We start from the raw sequence: 14,335 nt of genomic DNA, 5'->3' as shown, positions 1-14,335 counted from the left end.
TTTTCCCCATGCTGACAAAGTTGGAAAGATTACTAAATTACGGGAGAAAATAAAGAGAACGCAGCTACAGGCTAGTTACAGTTCACTGGGATCCATGGATTAACTTTGGAATAACAACTGATTCTGCAGAGATAGTAAGTCCTCAGCCACAAACAGTGTGGCTTTCTATAAGAGGAACTACTTGCCCTCCTAAGACACAGAAGAGATCCAGCCTATTATGTCTTTTACCTTGTAAACAAATGCATGCATCAAATTTAAAATTACTGAAAAAAACAAAAACAAAAAACACCAACCAACAAACAAAAGAAAAACAACACAGAACATGGTTGTATTAATTCACAGTTGTTTGAACAAAATAATAAGTATTTTTTCTTTCTCTGATCAGCAGCATGGTCAAACACTGGAACACACTGCCCAGACACATCCAACAACCACCTTTGCATACTCTCGAAACTGTGCCACATCTAGAACAATCTACTCCAGTTGACTGCTCATGTAGAAAATTGAATTTAATTACTTAAATCACCTGAAACATGGGATTTTGAAGCAGCTAGCAGTTTCCTCACACAAACATATGATCCTCATGACACCAACTCCTGAAAATTACTGTTTTTGCACAGCTACTGGATACTTAGATTTTAAAAATAGGAAGCAGACTCAAACTAATCTATGCTTGATGGAATATTACACTTCTTATCTTAATCAATTTAGATTTAGAAAAAAATTAGATTTTAGAGAAAAAATATTTTTTCTGGTTACCCAGAAGTTCCATTGCATCATCTTCATTGTCAATATCTTCTTCAGTTACAGATGGAGCTGTGCTGTGAGCAGAATCAAAGGAGTCCTGAGAAAGCATGGCAGCCAGCAGTTTCTTATGTTGCTGCTGTTGCTGTTTCAGTCCTTTAGTCTTTGGCTCCATTTTTAAGCTGCGAGGGAGGAAAGCACAACTTTCTCTTATTGACACTCTCTACAAACCATGCCACACATTTTTCAAATTACTGCAGCCCATGATGCCATCTACGTCTGATTAACACCATCAGATCACACATAAACCTGCTAGCTAACACTCACTGATCACTTGATTTTATAAATCAGTTTTTGCTTTCAATTCCTATCTGAAGTTTTGATTGAATGATGATAGGAAATACCTACTGACTTTATGGTCATTTGATAAAGTTTAAACAAGTTACATAAAAACAACAAGATATCAATTACTTATTTTTAAGACTCACTACTCACTGGTCACACAACAACAATACTGAGAAGTTATAACAATCATACAGCATTAAGGACCACATAGTTACAACAATCTTCCTTGTGGTTTCATGTGTCCCTAATCTAAATAAAAGACACCTGCAACTGCAGAGAAGTTAGCAGGAAGGTCTAAGGCAGGAATTGCTGTAGTTACCAATTTATGATTCCTTCCAGTCTTAGATAAAAACATGGGAACACCTTAGACTGTTTTTATAGCCTGTTGCAGGAAGATGGATCTTTTGCAAAAGTATGAAATGTAGTATAATCAGTAGTTCATTTTTCCCCTGCAAAGATAAACCCTAATAAGATAGAGTGGACTTTGGAGATGAAGAACAAGCTTTGAGTATAGAATGTGGCTATGGATGGAGCCTCTGTGAGCTTTAGTTTATTACAGCCTTTGAGAAACAAGAACATCGTATTAAAAATCACCCAAATTCTCCATTGCGTAGACATGTTATCCCTTAAGGAAGTTTCCTAAGGCCATTCTTCTTAGAATATCCACAATATTTTTTTTTTTAATGTAAAAAAACTACTAACAGTGACATGGAGTATAATCCTATCTTTTGGTTTCTGAATTTCTGAAAAAGGAGCTCAGTATCAGCAGGGTCGCCATCAGCACTTCTATATAGTCCTTTATCACATGTTAATACCTTGTCTTATTCCCCTACAGCAGCAACAGAGAGAAGTGCTCAGAACTAAATCTCTTTGCTTCCATCTAGAAATCAGCTTAGTTCTGCTCCTTCCTATTGAGAGAAGGGATACAATATCCTTAAGTTCCTCTACAACATGTAACAAATCTTTATCCAGTGTCCTTATTGGACGGCTGAATAAGAAAACACAGAGATCCAGGCCCGCACAATCAGAATGTAATGTCAGGTGCTGACTCCATTACTTTTCCAGGAACTGCAGCACAGAGACTGTATTGTACTCTTTTGGTTCCAGTCCAAAGTCTGGCTAAGGGATCATTACTACCTGCTGCTGCTACTATGGAAATGTAGTATTTACACTCTGAAACTAGTATTTACACCTTCCCCCACAATAAACTAATTAGAAGAAGTAAGAAGTGTTCTTAGATAACAAACACTTCCAACATGAATGGAAACTTAATAAATATAGCCTCTAAGAGTACAGCAAATGATACACTAGTTTCCCTGTGACAAGGAATTGAATTTCAGTGGAGAGGACGTGATATAAATAGTGAAGGCATACTTTAGATCTTTTCAAAAGGTAATCAAAGAGTTTCTTCATTCTTAAAAGAGCAATAAGAAGGTGTCTACTACAGTCACTGTGCTGATTATAACCGAAAAGTTATAGAGCTGATAGAGCACAGTAGGGATTTAGATGATTAATGGAGGCAGTGCACAAGCTTTTAACACACACACACACACACACACACAGCTTTATGTATGAGGATCAAACCATGGGATTGCTAATGAGTGTAAAGTCAGTCATATGCAGAAGCATTAGAGGAAGCTAATCACATAGCAGTGTCTACCATTTATTGTGTGTTATACTACACCACTGTATGGGAATTTAAAAGTCCTGTGTTTCACCCACAGAAGCAGGGCATTACAAAGAAAGCTCTTCTTAACAAATTATCAGTTTTCTAGACAGAATGAAAATCCTACCTTCCACCAGGACTGCTGCTGTCTTCACTGTCCCACTGCTCATTTTTACTTCTTGGAATTGGTGGCTGCAGCATCTCAGCAGCCAGGGGATCAGCATCATTCTCTTCACGACCAATCCATTCTCCAATCACGCGAGGTCTGAGAAGAGGGGTATTAAAACCTGCTGTCTCCTAAAGAGAAATAAGAACAGGAAAAACAAAGCACCGTACTACTAGTTCTCAACTACAAATGTAGATCTGAAAATAAGACAATAAAATTATTCAAGAAAGTAAAGAAAAATTATACTACATGTTAAAATGTCAGAGGTCTAAGTAGCATCCAGAAAGAATCACAGACTAATGAAAAGACATTTTCCATTAATGAAATTTCAAGAGAGATTTCCCCACCCTGGTGTCTCAAATCTCTTCTTGCTTCTCATTATCAACTGTATAAAGCTGGAATTTATCATTTTTCATAAAAAATTATTTTTTAAATAAAAATGCAACATTTGGAATCCATTCGGTGTCAGGCTAAGCAACAGATGAGGTCACTCGCATAATGAACATCACCACCACCAAAAGACTGTTGTAGATTAATAGCATCTCTCCTATTTGCATTATGAATTAATGCAAGACTAATAAATACATCTGCATTTGGCATTTTAAAAATAACCCTGCTGGGATTTACATAATGTATCCTTCAATTCCAAAAATGGTATTAACATTTTAATAAAATGCATTTCTGAAACTAGCACTCATATTTTTAACAGCTTACAGGAAGAAGACAACTGAAGAGGATTACAAGAAGGATGCAAAATAACTAGAATATTCAACACAATAGTGGTGATTTGCATCGTTAGATTAGGAATTTAGGTTAAGGAAACAAAATGAACCTAGAAATTATAGGAAAAAGCTGCTGCAAAGCAGTCTCTTTTATCAGTGTTATGAGGAAGGTTGTAGAGAAAGGGTCATATATTATAGTGCAATGAAACTACAAAAAAAGCAGAGATACAAGTAGATACAGAAACAATGGAGCAGGAATATTCATTTTGCTTCAGTGGGAAAACAAAGACATTTCAAATACAGTTTTTCTCACTAACAGAGATATGGCATTCCTATCCTTTAAAAAGAGAAAAATTTAGGGAAACAAACCCGTCTGGATCTCAATGTCTGAACAAATGTTCATTCCATAAAACAACAATTTATAAACAAGGAGCTTCTGGAAAAACTACTATACAGTGATTACTTAGCCAAGCAACCACATTTTCCTACCTTCCTGAAAACAATTTTAAATTCCCATTCTAATTGATACAGATATGGTAAAAGTCCAGCAACTAGAGGTCTACTGAAACAAAGAAAAAAATAAAACCTATGTGTAAGCTGCTCCTGTATGAATATATTTCTAAAACCTTGGCTAGAAGCTGTAATTTTGCTCAGACAAATTTCAAGAGCTTCCATCCGAATGAGCCAAATACAAAATAGGCCCTGGATTAGATTCATCCACTCTTGTTATTCTGTTTTCTCCAGTGTGCCTACAAGTGCATTATCCCACTCCAGTCTATATATACACGCATCCAGACAACTAAATTCACTTTTCACACAATGTCTACTTTCTGCAAGGTATGGCCACTGAAAATTAAATGCAGCCAACAGAGAAGAGAGAAATCTGAGGAAAACACCGTGACTGCAAAAGTTTTGGAATATCTAAACACTGGTGATTTTCTTTTATGTACTTAAAAATATGTTTTATGTTTCTGTCTATTGCAGTCTTGTAATGCAGTCTCTTGTCACTTGCCAGGTGATAGCTACCACAGGTGGCTTATCATTATAAAGCCAATAAGCTAGGAAAAAAGATTATTCCACAGCCCACACTACAAGGTGCCCTCATTAGTTTATTTAAATAAGAATTATTTGGGCCCCATTTGAAAATTCTGTTACTTTAGTCATTTTCTCTCTTCCCCTTCTCCCTGTGTAATTTCCAATAATGAACTGTAAAGGGTTGTTGCTGCTAGTTAAACTTGCTACAACCAGCAGTGTCAATCTTGCTAAAAGCTGCCAGTTACCTACTTGAAAGAGGAAGTGCACTTAAAAATTTGTCTTTTTTTCAGTACTGAAGCTTTTTTCAGACACTGCACTACACCAGTCCATGAATAAGTAAAAAACAAATGCCATGTCTGCCCTTGTTATGCTGATTTCTTCTATATGCATCTCAGGGACTAAAGTAGTACTTTCATACTCTGCTTAGCAGAAACGTAATTTACATTACATAGTCATGCTTTGCCTCACTTTATTACCTTGCTTCCATTTTTGAATCTTGTTAATTAGTGCACCACAGTTTCAGTGACCTAATTTATTTTCCTTTTTTCAACTACATAAGCAGTGACAGTGAAAACAGTAAATGAGTATCAGAGACAGCTCTACTGAGAACACTGAGGCATTTATTTGGCACATTATTTCAAAAGATTTAATAAATTTACTTGAAGTACTCTGTCCTCAGACAAGTTCTCATATATATATATTTTAAACTATAAACCTTAGAATCTTAATTGATTTTCAATTTATAGTCCTCCATAAATAAATGAAGAGACTGATAGTGACATCAGTGTGCACAGAAGCACAGGTAGATATTTAAATAAATTAACCTAGAGGATTGTTCTATGGTGCAGTCCAGAATCATCTTCCAATCACCCCTATCAGCTTCTACCCACTTAACAGACTCATACCTCCTTTATGTAGAAACCAGGTGAAGAAGAGGAAAGCTAAAGGACAGCTAAATCTCATCCTCAGATTGACTTGAGATGTGGCTGCAATATGTAGCCCCTATCACGGAGCACAGCAACATTTGTGTATCCACTTATGTAAGCATAGCTTAAAAAACTCTGTATTCTTTATTGCCAAACAGATTTTGAGGAAACCTCCACAGTTACAAAGACTTTTGGGTGAGAACAAATTTGTTTTCATGACCTAGTTATGTCCTCTCTTTTATTAATTATAACCTATACTCATTGCAGTAATATTCCACGTAAGAAGAAAGTGCACCCTAGACAGAGCACAGAAAAAAATGTTTGAATAACCTTGAGAGTCGAAATCCAGTATGATTTATCTAATAAATCATGTTTACTCCTGTCTGATTCTGGATCTCTGACTCATAGCTGACTTCCCATTCTTAAAATTTAAGCTGACTGAACAAAACTGTTTGAAGTCCCAGACAAATATCACCATTATATAGCAGGCCTCATATAATTTGTGAGAGCTCTTCAATATGAAGCTCAAGTAAAGCATCAATCCATGATGGAATACTAGGATTATGTGAAAATCTTATCTCCTATTTAAAAAGAAAATATTTTTGGTCTTTGTAGTAATTAAGTAAATAAATAACACTTGAAAAACAATTGTAAAGTGTTTAAAGAATCAAAAGCCAAAAGATGAGTAAAACCTTTCCTTAAGCCCTTTTAAATTGCTTTATAATGTTATTTCAGTTGCTTTCTAACTGGCAAGAGGAAAAGTGTGTGAGTCCCTGTTTGGGGCTTGGTCTGGTTCAGAAACATTGCTGCAAGGGGTACAAGCCCATTTGAAACATTTCTGCACTGTAACATTCTGGCTATGTTTTACCTCAGTGTACCTTACAATGTACACATACTACAATGGAACACATACTACAGTTCAGTTTGTGGCTTTCAGGTAAATAGCATCTTCTAGGGGCTGCAAATTCTACAGAATACAGAATCACCATGAGTGCCCTTATTCAGCAGCACCACAGTTATAGCCTTCACCTACCATATGGGAGCTTCAGATGTAGGGCTAGTCCATGGATGCTCTACATATACATCTGTGTGCATCTCAGCTCTCACCTTCCAGGGACATGTCCTCACAGTGAACTCTAATGTTTTTCTCTAGCTTTTATTTATTTATTTTTTTAAAACCAAACTGAAATTCCACAAATTTCACAGAAAGGGCAACATTCTGGCTCAACTTCTTTATGTTTACAGAAAATTCTTGACTTTTATGAAGAGCTTTGGAAAATGCATGCTTTCATGCACAGTTTCTGTTCAGCAGTAAAGAATTTGAATCATATTAACACTGCATGTTAGTCTTAAAATCTGTGAGTCACAAGGCATCCCTTCTCACTTTCTTTCCTTACACACTGTACCTGCAGCATCAGTTGCTGATTTTATGTCTCTTCCACAGCTTAGATAGAGAACTGGGCTAAATTACCAGGAGAAATGAAAATAGGAGAATTATGGTCTCTGTACTAATTCCAATGGTTGCTTCCAACTGTCAGGAAAAAAAAAAGGCAAGGAAAAGCATACAGAAGAATTTATAATGATGTTTAATTTTATACCTCCCGTGACATCTAAGTAATGTCATTTTTATAAAGGACTCCAGTGTGAAGCATGGGACCTAACACATGCACCTGCTTCAAAACCCAGACCTGACCGTGGTTTGAAAAAATATTCAGTGCTGCTGCAAGCTAGATGAGGAAGCTGTAGTATCAGCATGGACTTCTGGGAAGGGAATTTCAATGAACTTGGCTACATTGTATGCATGTAGCCACCCTGTGGTAGAGGAAAGTGAGTTTAACAACATGAATTTACACTGTTACACTTCATACAGCGCTCCTAGCCATGCGTATCTTCCTCATACAAGTGTAGTGTTTAAATCCATTAAAAACCTTTAAAGGACAAAACAAGAAAGAATACTCATGTCCACTTATGCTCATGGAGACAAACACTACAGATACTCTTTTCCTTTGAACATGGCTGTACAAAGGAAGCATGTTAAGAGTTTAAATATTCTAAATATTTTTATATTTTAAAATATTGAAATATTTAATGTTTTAATTATTCAATTTTTTTTTTTTATTCCAAGAGCATTCACTTCACCTGTCCTCATCACATGTGAAATCTGATGCAATACTGTCAAATTAGAGTAAGGATTGGGCAATGCATGCTTTTAACTGTATTTAGTGTATCACCTAGCAATACATGAAAACATTTCCTATTTTAAATCATAAACAATAAAGCATTTGGTAATGAAAGGAAAATTAACTGTTCATTCAGATTGCAACAGGAGGAAATTCAATAACGGTGCTCTCCACCTCAATTTTCATTAAATTACTACATTCCAGAACATGAATGTTTTTTGAGCAATAATCAATTGCCTTGGGGAAAAAAAAAAAACAAAAAAAACAAAAACCCACAAAAATTTAGCTTATATATGGAGAAAAGTATGCGATTATAGGCTCTAACTCAAAATGTCTTCCCCCTACACCAAAACAGTTTTTTCTTTTTTTTTTCTTTTTCTTTCTCCTTTTTTTTTTTTTTAAACAAAGCTAAACAAATACCAGTTCTTCACAAGTACTCTTAATGGTAAGGGTTGTAATGGAAGGGCTTTGCTAATTGTATTTCTCAGCATTTCTGAGCAGAGATAAGGAAATGGTAGGATGGAAGACTTAGATACAGCAAAACTGTGATCCAGCAAGACTGAGATCCAGCAAAAATAAGGCCTAAATGATAAATAAAAGTGATAGTTTTGAAATGGCAGCTCCACATGCCAAGGAATTCCTTATGCATTTTTTTTTTTTTTAAAGGGATTATGCCTCCATTTTATCAAGAGAAAGTAACATATTTTGAAGATTGTCTATTATATCACTTCAATCCTGCGTCTTACATACCCTTATCTTATCTCCATGATTGCAGTTACTTTTTGACACCAAGAATACAACTCATTAGTCTCAGCACTGTAAGTGCACTGCTGTTCAGGGGTGCGAATAGGGAAGAAAAGTGGACTGTTTCCTTTTGAACATTTATAAAGTAGCAGGAACACTGCTTCAGCATAGAGTTCATTACAGCTGAGATAAAAACTCATGTTAATGAATTTTTAAATGATGTAATTTATCAAAATGGCAACATATGAGGAAGCACTGTATGATGTGTTCTGTAAGGAAGTGAAGACTGATCTTTATGGCTTGTGCGTTCCCAATCAGAGTAAAAACTCTCCTGATTATTTCCTCAAATTGTAATATCTAATAGTATAAAAGCTACCCAATGATATAACTTCATGAATAAAAGATATTCAAAACGAAATGTTTCTAAAAGTACGCCATTAAAATAACCCAACAGACTGCATTAAGCAAAGATGGTACCAAGATCAGAAGCATCACAGCCTCATTAAGAGTGCCTTAAATCTCAGTAGTATAACTGACAGCCCAACCTGAATCAAGCTCTTAATGTATCAAGAAGAACATACTTACCCATATAGTTTTTTATACCCAAGCTTCTTCTAAACTCGACAGGAACATTTAGCTCATATTGCCTACATTTATCATGATCATATACCTGTTTGTACTGTTCATTAGGCATGCATTAAATCTTACCTTATCAAGTTCATCAGAAATAGCAATACCTGAAAAAAAAAAAACAACAAAACACAACAAAACAGATTTTTTAAAAAAAGAATTTAGAAACATCCTTTCCAGAAATGTATTTTACTACAGTAAATAGAAATAAGGCTCACTCTGAAAAGTTTCTATATTGTTCTCTGAACACATCTGTATCATACAATGTATCATATTTTGTTCCACTAGTGAAACTGTCCAGAAACAAATATACTCTTAACTTTCTCAAACTGCAATATTACCAAAATGAGTTTCAAAAGCATTATGAATCCATACAGTAGATGCACTAGTAAAGTGACAGTGAGCTTAAGTATACTTCTTCTACATGTTTTCTAAAATTAAAACATCAGCTTAATAAGTACAAATGGACACATTCTCATGCAGACCTCTCCTTGATCAATAAGCACAGTACCATACTGCAATTACAGGGGAAAATGAGTATGACTTCCCCCTCCTTTTCCATAGTTCAATATAAAAGTATTTTTATGAAAACCAAAGAAACATACAGGGAGTAAAATCTGATTGCAAAATTTCATAGTACAATGGAAAACAGTGTTTGGTTTTTTTTCCAATTCCTCTAAATAAGAACGAACTTGTTTTTGGCCTTTCTACCAGTGCTTGAGCCTTTCCTATGTTTGCTTTCGTCATGTTGTAAAACTCCTTTAACTACGTCTAGCCTGTTGCACAATAATGTGCACAGAGAATTTATGACATATCTACATGCCCCAGTCACATCACACTGTGAGATCAACTACTCATGTTTAATGCCATTACACTGAAAATTCTGTCTCAATAAAAGCAAAGCACTTCCAGGTTCCTATTAGGTTTGATAAGAGAGATACTGAACTCAGAACTTCCAGTCAAAAAATGAAGAAAAGCCATCTCCTGGTGTTCAGAAGAAAGTGGGGAAGTATCCATGCATAAGAAGAATGCATACTTAAAAGTTATTTCCTAATTCATTTAGTATAATCAAGACATCTTCTAAGGATTACAATGAGTGATATACCAAAATATGTAGTTTCAGCTGAACAGAGAACTATTCTTTCTAAAATCATGCTAAAAACTGAAGCAGTAAAAGCCTTTTTCCATAATGTTTTCATTTCTCACTATTTGGTAAACATTAATTACGTTTTTTTTTTTAATAGTGTACATTTAATCATTAACTCTATGTGGCTAATCCCTAATTTAGATTGCTTCTTTCTCATGCATATTTATATTTCTAAAGCAATTAGAATTTTAAGACTTGATCGATCCATAAGAAATATGCAAAGAGCTAACAAAATATTTTCAGTCATTCAACAGCAGCAAGGTAAATTATACTGAAGAAGATCCATTTGTCTAATACTTCTACTCCTCACAGCTATTAACATACTTTGGTAGCTTAACACTTTTATTCAGTCCAGGCACCACACTAAGATCCATAGAGTATAAGCAGCAGGTTGCACGAATGTGCAAGAGGAGTTCGATGTGTTATGAAATCTCATTTCTTCAATCCCCAAAGTTGCTGGGCATTTATTGGAGCGCAGATAAATGGAAGTAGTAAAAAATGCAATTTAAAGTTCTCTTTATATCTGCCCTGAAACCCTGATTGCTGAAAACCAGCTCTCCATCACATCTGGTTTATTTTGCACAACCAAGATCAAACCACTTTACAGCCACAAATGATCTCTTCAAACAGACAAATTATCTTTCCTCAGCAAGTTCCTATATTTTTAAGAAAGTTCATTTTGTTTTGATACAGGTTTATTTCTTCAGATTAAAGGCTGGTCCCCTTTCCATGTGCTTTCACATGCTTTTCTCTGTGAAAAGCAGAATTCTATGTTGAAACCTGGGAGCAAAGCCAGGAGTCGGAAAATAAGCAGATCGTTACAGAACACAGAATGGCTGTCAGAAATTAAAGCATGAATAAGTAAGAGCAATTTTTCACTGTGTTGGCCCACTGATTAAGAATATTTATTTTCAAGTATGGTAAAAGAAACTACAAAAGGTAATCCTGTCATTTGCAAGACTCCATCACAAAAAATGCTAAATGCTTTCACTATTGAAATGCTTATGCTGGTAACTGAAAATCAATACTGGAAATACAAAATGGCAAATGGGAGAAACTGTGTACAAGGATGCACTCCACCCAAAAAAGATCTACCAACTCATCTCATTGCTACATTCAGACAAATAAAATAGAAAAAAAAAAAAAATCAAGGTTTTTAAAGGAGTGTTCTTATTGCAATGTGTTTTCGTGAAGTTCCACTGTTTTCCCAAAATTTACTCTGAATTCAGAAGAGAATAAAGATCGGTAATCCAACTGATCAGAGTACCTTGTGATTCCCTCCTGCCAAACTGCAAACAGTAGCTTGACATCAAGCTAACTATATTTCTTAGATAAGCAAGTAGATGTATAGCAGTATCTGAAGACATCTTACTAAAACAAGATTTAAAGATTAGGAAACTTATATTTGCAATCACAGAACCAAGCCTGAAAATCTTCTCATCTCTCTCTCTATCACATGGAATCAAGAGAAAAGAAAGTGGATTCTAAGAAAAAAGTCCATACAGAGATTGTTACGGTAATCTCAGTATAGTGATTCTTCTGGAGGTGGGGGATTTACCATACTGTCACTCATGAAGATCTTTAAGTTATGGCTTAAGGCCCATAAAAAACAGCCTGATAGTCAAGATGGCAGTGATGAAGTCACTGAAAGAAGGCTATAGGCAATCAAAAGGGACTTCAGAAGACTAGTCTGTTAATGAATGGTGCAGGAGCTTAGGCAGTGTTTTCCTCTATCCCTTCAGTGGCAGAAAGGTATACTGAGAAGCCTGGAAAAACTCATCTGATAAGTACATGGCTAGGAGGTTGGTACCATCACAGGAATTTTGGCATTTTCAACCACAGAGCGGTTGGGAGAAGGTAGAACAATTTTTGGCTCAAAACTTGTTCAGTAGCACCCGTCTGAGACATAACCTGCTTGGCAAGCTTTTGTGGTTAATGGTTACCATGATCACAGTAGTAAGAGAAACGCATGCGGCTAGGCAACTAGGAGAAACCATTTTTGGTTGTTGCTCCTTTTGGGCATCCAGGCTGACTTAAGGGGGTTGTCTCAGAGGAGTGGGCCATCATACATTCAACGTGCACACCATGTGACAATTCTGTGATCAACTGCCCATCACCCAACAGGAGGAGCACATACAATGAACATGCTGTTGCCCCTGATAACTAAAGCAAGCGATGTCGTAGCTCCTGACAAACCAAATAGAAGTGCCCCTGACAACCAACTGCTCCCACTGGCAACAAAAATGACAGTATGTGGAGGACAAAAACCCAAAATGTTCCAAGATAGAATGGGTACCCCCTCCATGAATTGCAGCCATGCCGGTTGAGCAGGCATGAGAAGTCACTGACTGACCTGCAGCTCCCTGCAAACCAACAAGATGTCACTGGATCCCTAGTGGTGACTATCCTCACTTTATAAACTGTTACCAGGACTTCTCTCTTTACTATCACTAAATTTTCCACCTTCTCCACATTCCTTAGCTTCTTAGAATTTGTAATAAACCAGTTGCCCCTGAAGAATGGCCATGAGTAAGTCAAAAGGCTCTGAGCAAGAGAGATTGAGACAACAATGGGAGCCTTGTGATTGGGGTCTACCACAGGCCACCCAATAAGTGGAGCATGTTTATGAAGCCTTTTTCCTCCAGATACAGGAGTCACATCCGCAGGCTCTCTTTCAAGTGGAAGACTGCAACCTCCCAGACAACTGCTGGAAAAGTAGCACAGCAAGTTGTAAGCGATCCAGTAGACTCCTGCAATGTACTAAGAATAATTTCCCAAGCCAGGTAATAGTACCAGTGGAGGAATGCAATGCTGCACTTGTTGCTCACTAATGTGAGTGAACTGATTGGTAATATCAGGATCAGAGGCTGCCTGGGCTGTAGTGACCATGCAATGGTGGAAGTCCCACTCCTGAGGGGTCAGAAAGCTTAATTTTAGGAAAGCCAACTTTCAAGTTTTCAGTGAGTTAATCAACAAAACTCCCTGGGAATCTGTCCTCAAGGACAAGGGAGCAGAGCAGAGATTGGAGATCTTTGAGACAGCTTTCCTTAGGGCACAAGAGTTGTCCAACTCCAGGTGGAGGAAGACAGGAAAGGAGGTTAAGAGATCGGCATGGCTGAACAGGGCCTGCTGGTCAAACTGGAGAGCAAGAAGAAAATGCACAGGCAGAGAAAACAGGTAACATGGGATGCTGTTAAGCTATGTTGAGATGGGACCAGGAAGGCCAAAGCCCAACTAGAATTGGACTTAGCAGGAAGCACAAAGAAGGATAAAAAAGGCTTCTATGGGTACATCAATTGGAAAACTAACGTTCAGGAGGGCGTACCCCTCCTGGTGAGCAATATAGGTAGGCTGGTAACAACAGACAAGGAGAAGGCTGAGATATTCAACAACTTTTTTGCCTGAGTCTTCACTAGCAACTGCCCTTGCAACACACAGCCTTCAAGCAGATGGTTCAGAAGGTGGGAATTGGGGAATGATGCTCCTCTTGATTAAGTGAAGATCAGGTTCACAGCCATCTGAGAAACCTGAACATCCATAAGTCTATGGGTCACAATGAGATGCACCCCAAAGACCTGAGGGAATTTGGCTGAAGCCAACTGGTAGTTGCCGCACAATTCTTGATTATATTCAAAAAGTCATGGTGGTCAGCTGAAATTCCTGATGACTAAAAAAAGACAACACAGTACTCAAATGAGTATAAATATGACACAGTGGACTACCAACCTGTCAGCTTCACCACTGTGCTGGGGAAGATCATGGAACACAATCTCCTAGAAGCTTTGCCTTTGTATATGGAAGACAGGGAGGTGATATGGGATAACTAGCACGGCTTCATCAAGAGCAGGTCCTGCCTGACCAATCTTATTGCTTTTTATGATGGCATAATATCATCAGTGGACAAAGAAAGAGTTACTGATGTCATCTATGTGGAATTCAGTAAGGCCTTAGACACAGTCCCCCACAACATCCTTCTCTCCACAGGTTTGATAAGTGGACTGTCCAATGGATGAGGAACTGGTTGTGAGAT

General features: G+C 37.0%; 1 protein-coding gene across 2 annotated transcripts in view; it reads right to left on the bottom strand.

Moving 5' to 3' along the window:
• Positions 1 to 614: 614 nt before the first annotated feature.
• Positions 615 to 14,335, bottom strand: part of LOC100544232 (uncharacterized protein C8orf34-like) — a 49,948-nt gene continuing 36,227 nt past the window's right edge. Inside the window, exons 4-6 of one of the 2 annotated variants that reach the window (XM_031552884.1) lie at positions 9,237 to 9,265; positions 2,883 to 3,052; positions 615 to 926 (exon numbers count right to left, since the gene is read on the bottom strand). In XM_031552884.1, coding sequence (XP_031408744.1) covers positions 725 to 926; positions 2,883 to 3,052; positions 9,237 to 9,265 — 401 coding nt within the window. In that variant the 3' untranslated portion in view covers positions 615 to 724. The remainder of the gene's footprint in view (positions 927 to 2,882; positions 3,053 to 9,236; positions 9,266 to 14,335) is intronic. The other variant, XM_019614104.2, reaches the window with a different exon arrangement.

This window comes from Meleagris gallopavo, chromosome 3, assembly GCF_000146605.3.
Source record: "Meleagris gallopavo isolate NT-WF06-2002-E0010 breed Aviagen turkey brand Nicholas breeding stock chromosome 3, Turkey_5.1, whole genome shotgun sequence".
NCBI lineage: Eukaryota > Metazoa > Chordata > Aves > Galliformes > Phasianidae > Meleagris > Meleagris gallopavo.
This window is presented reverse-complemented; position numbering and strand designations above follow the sequence as displayed.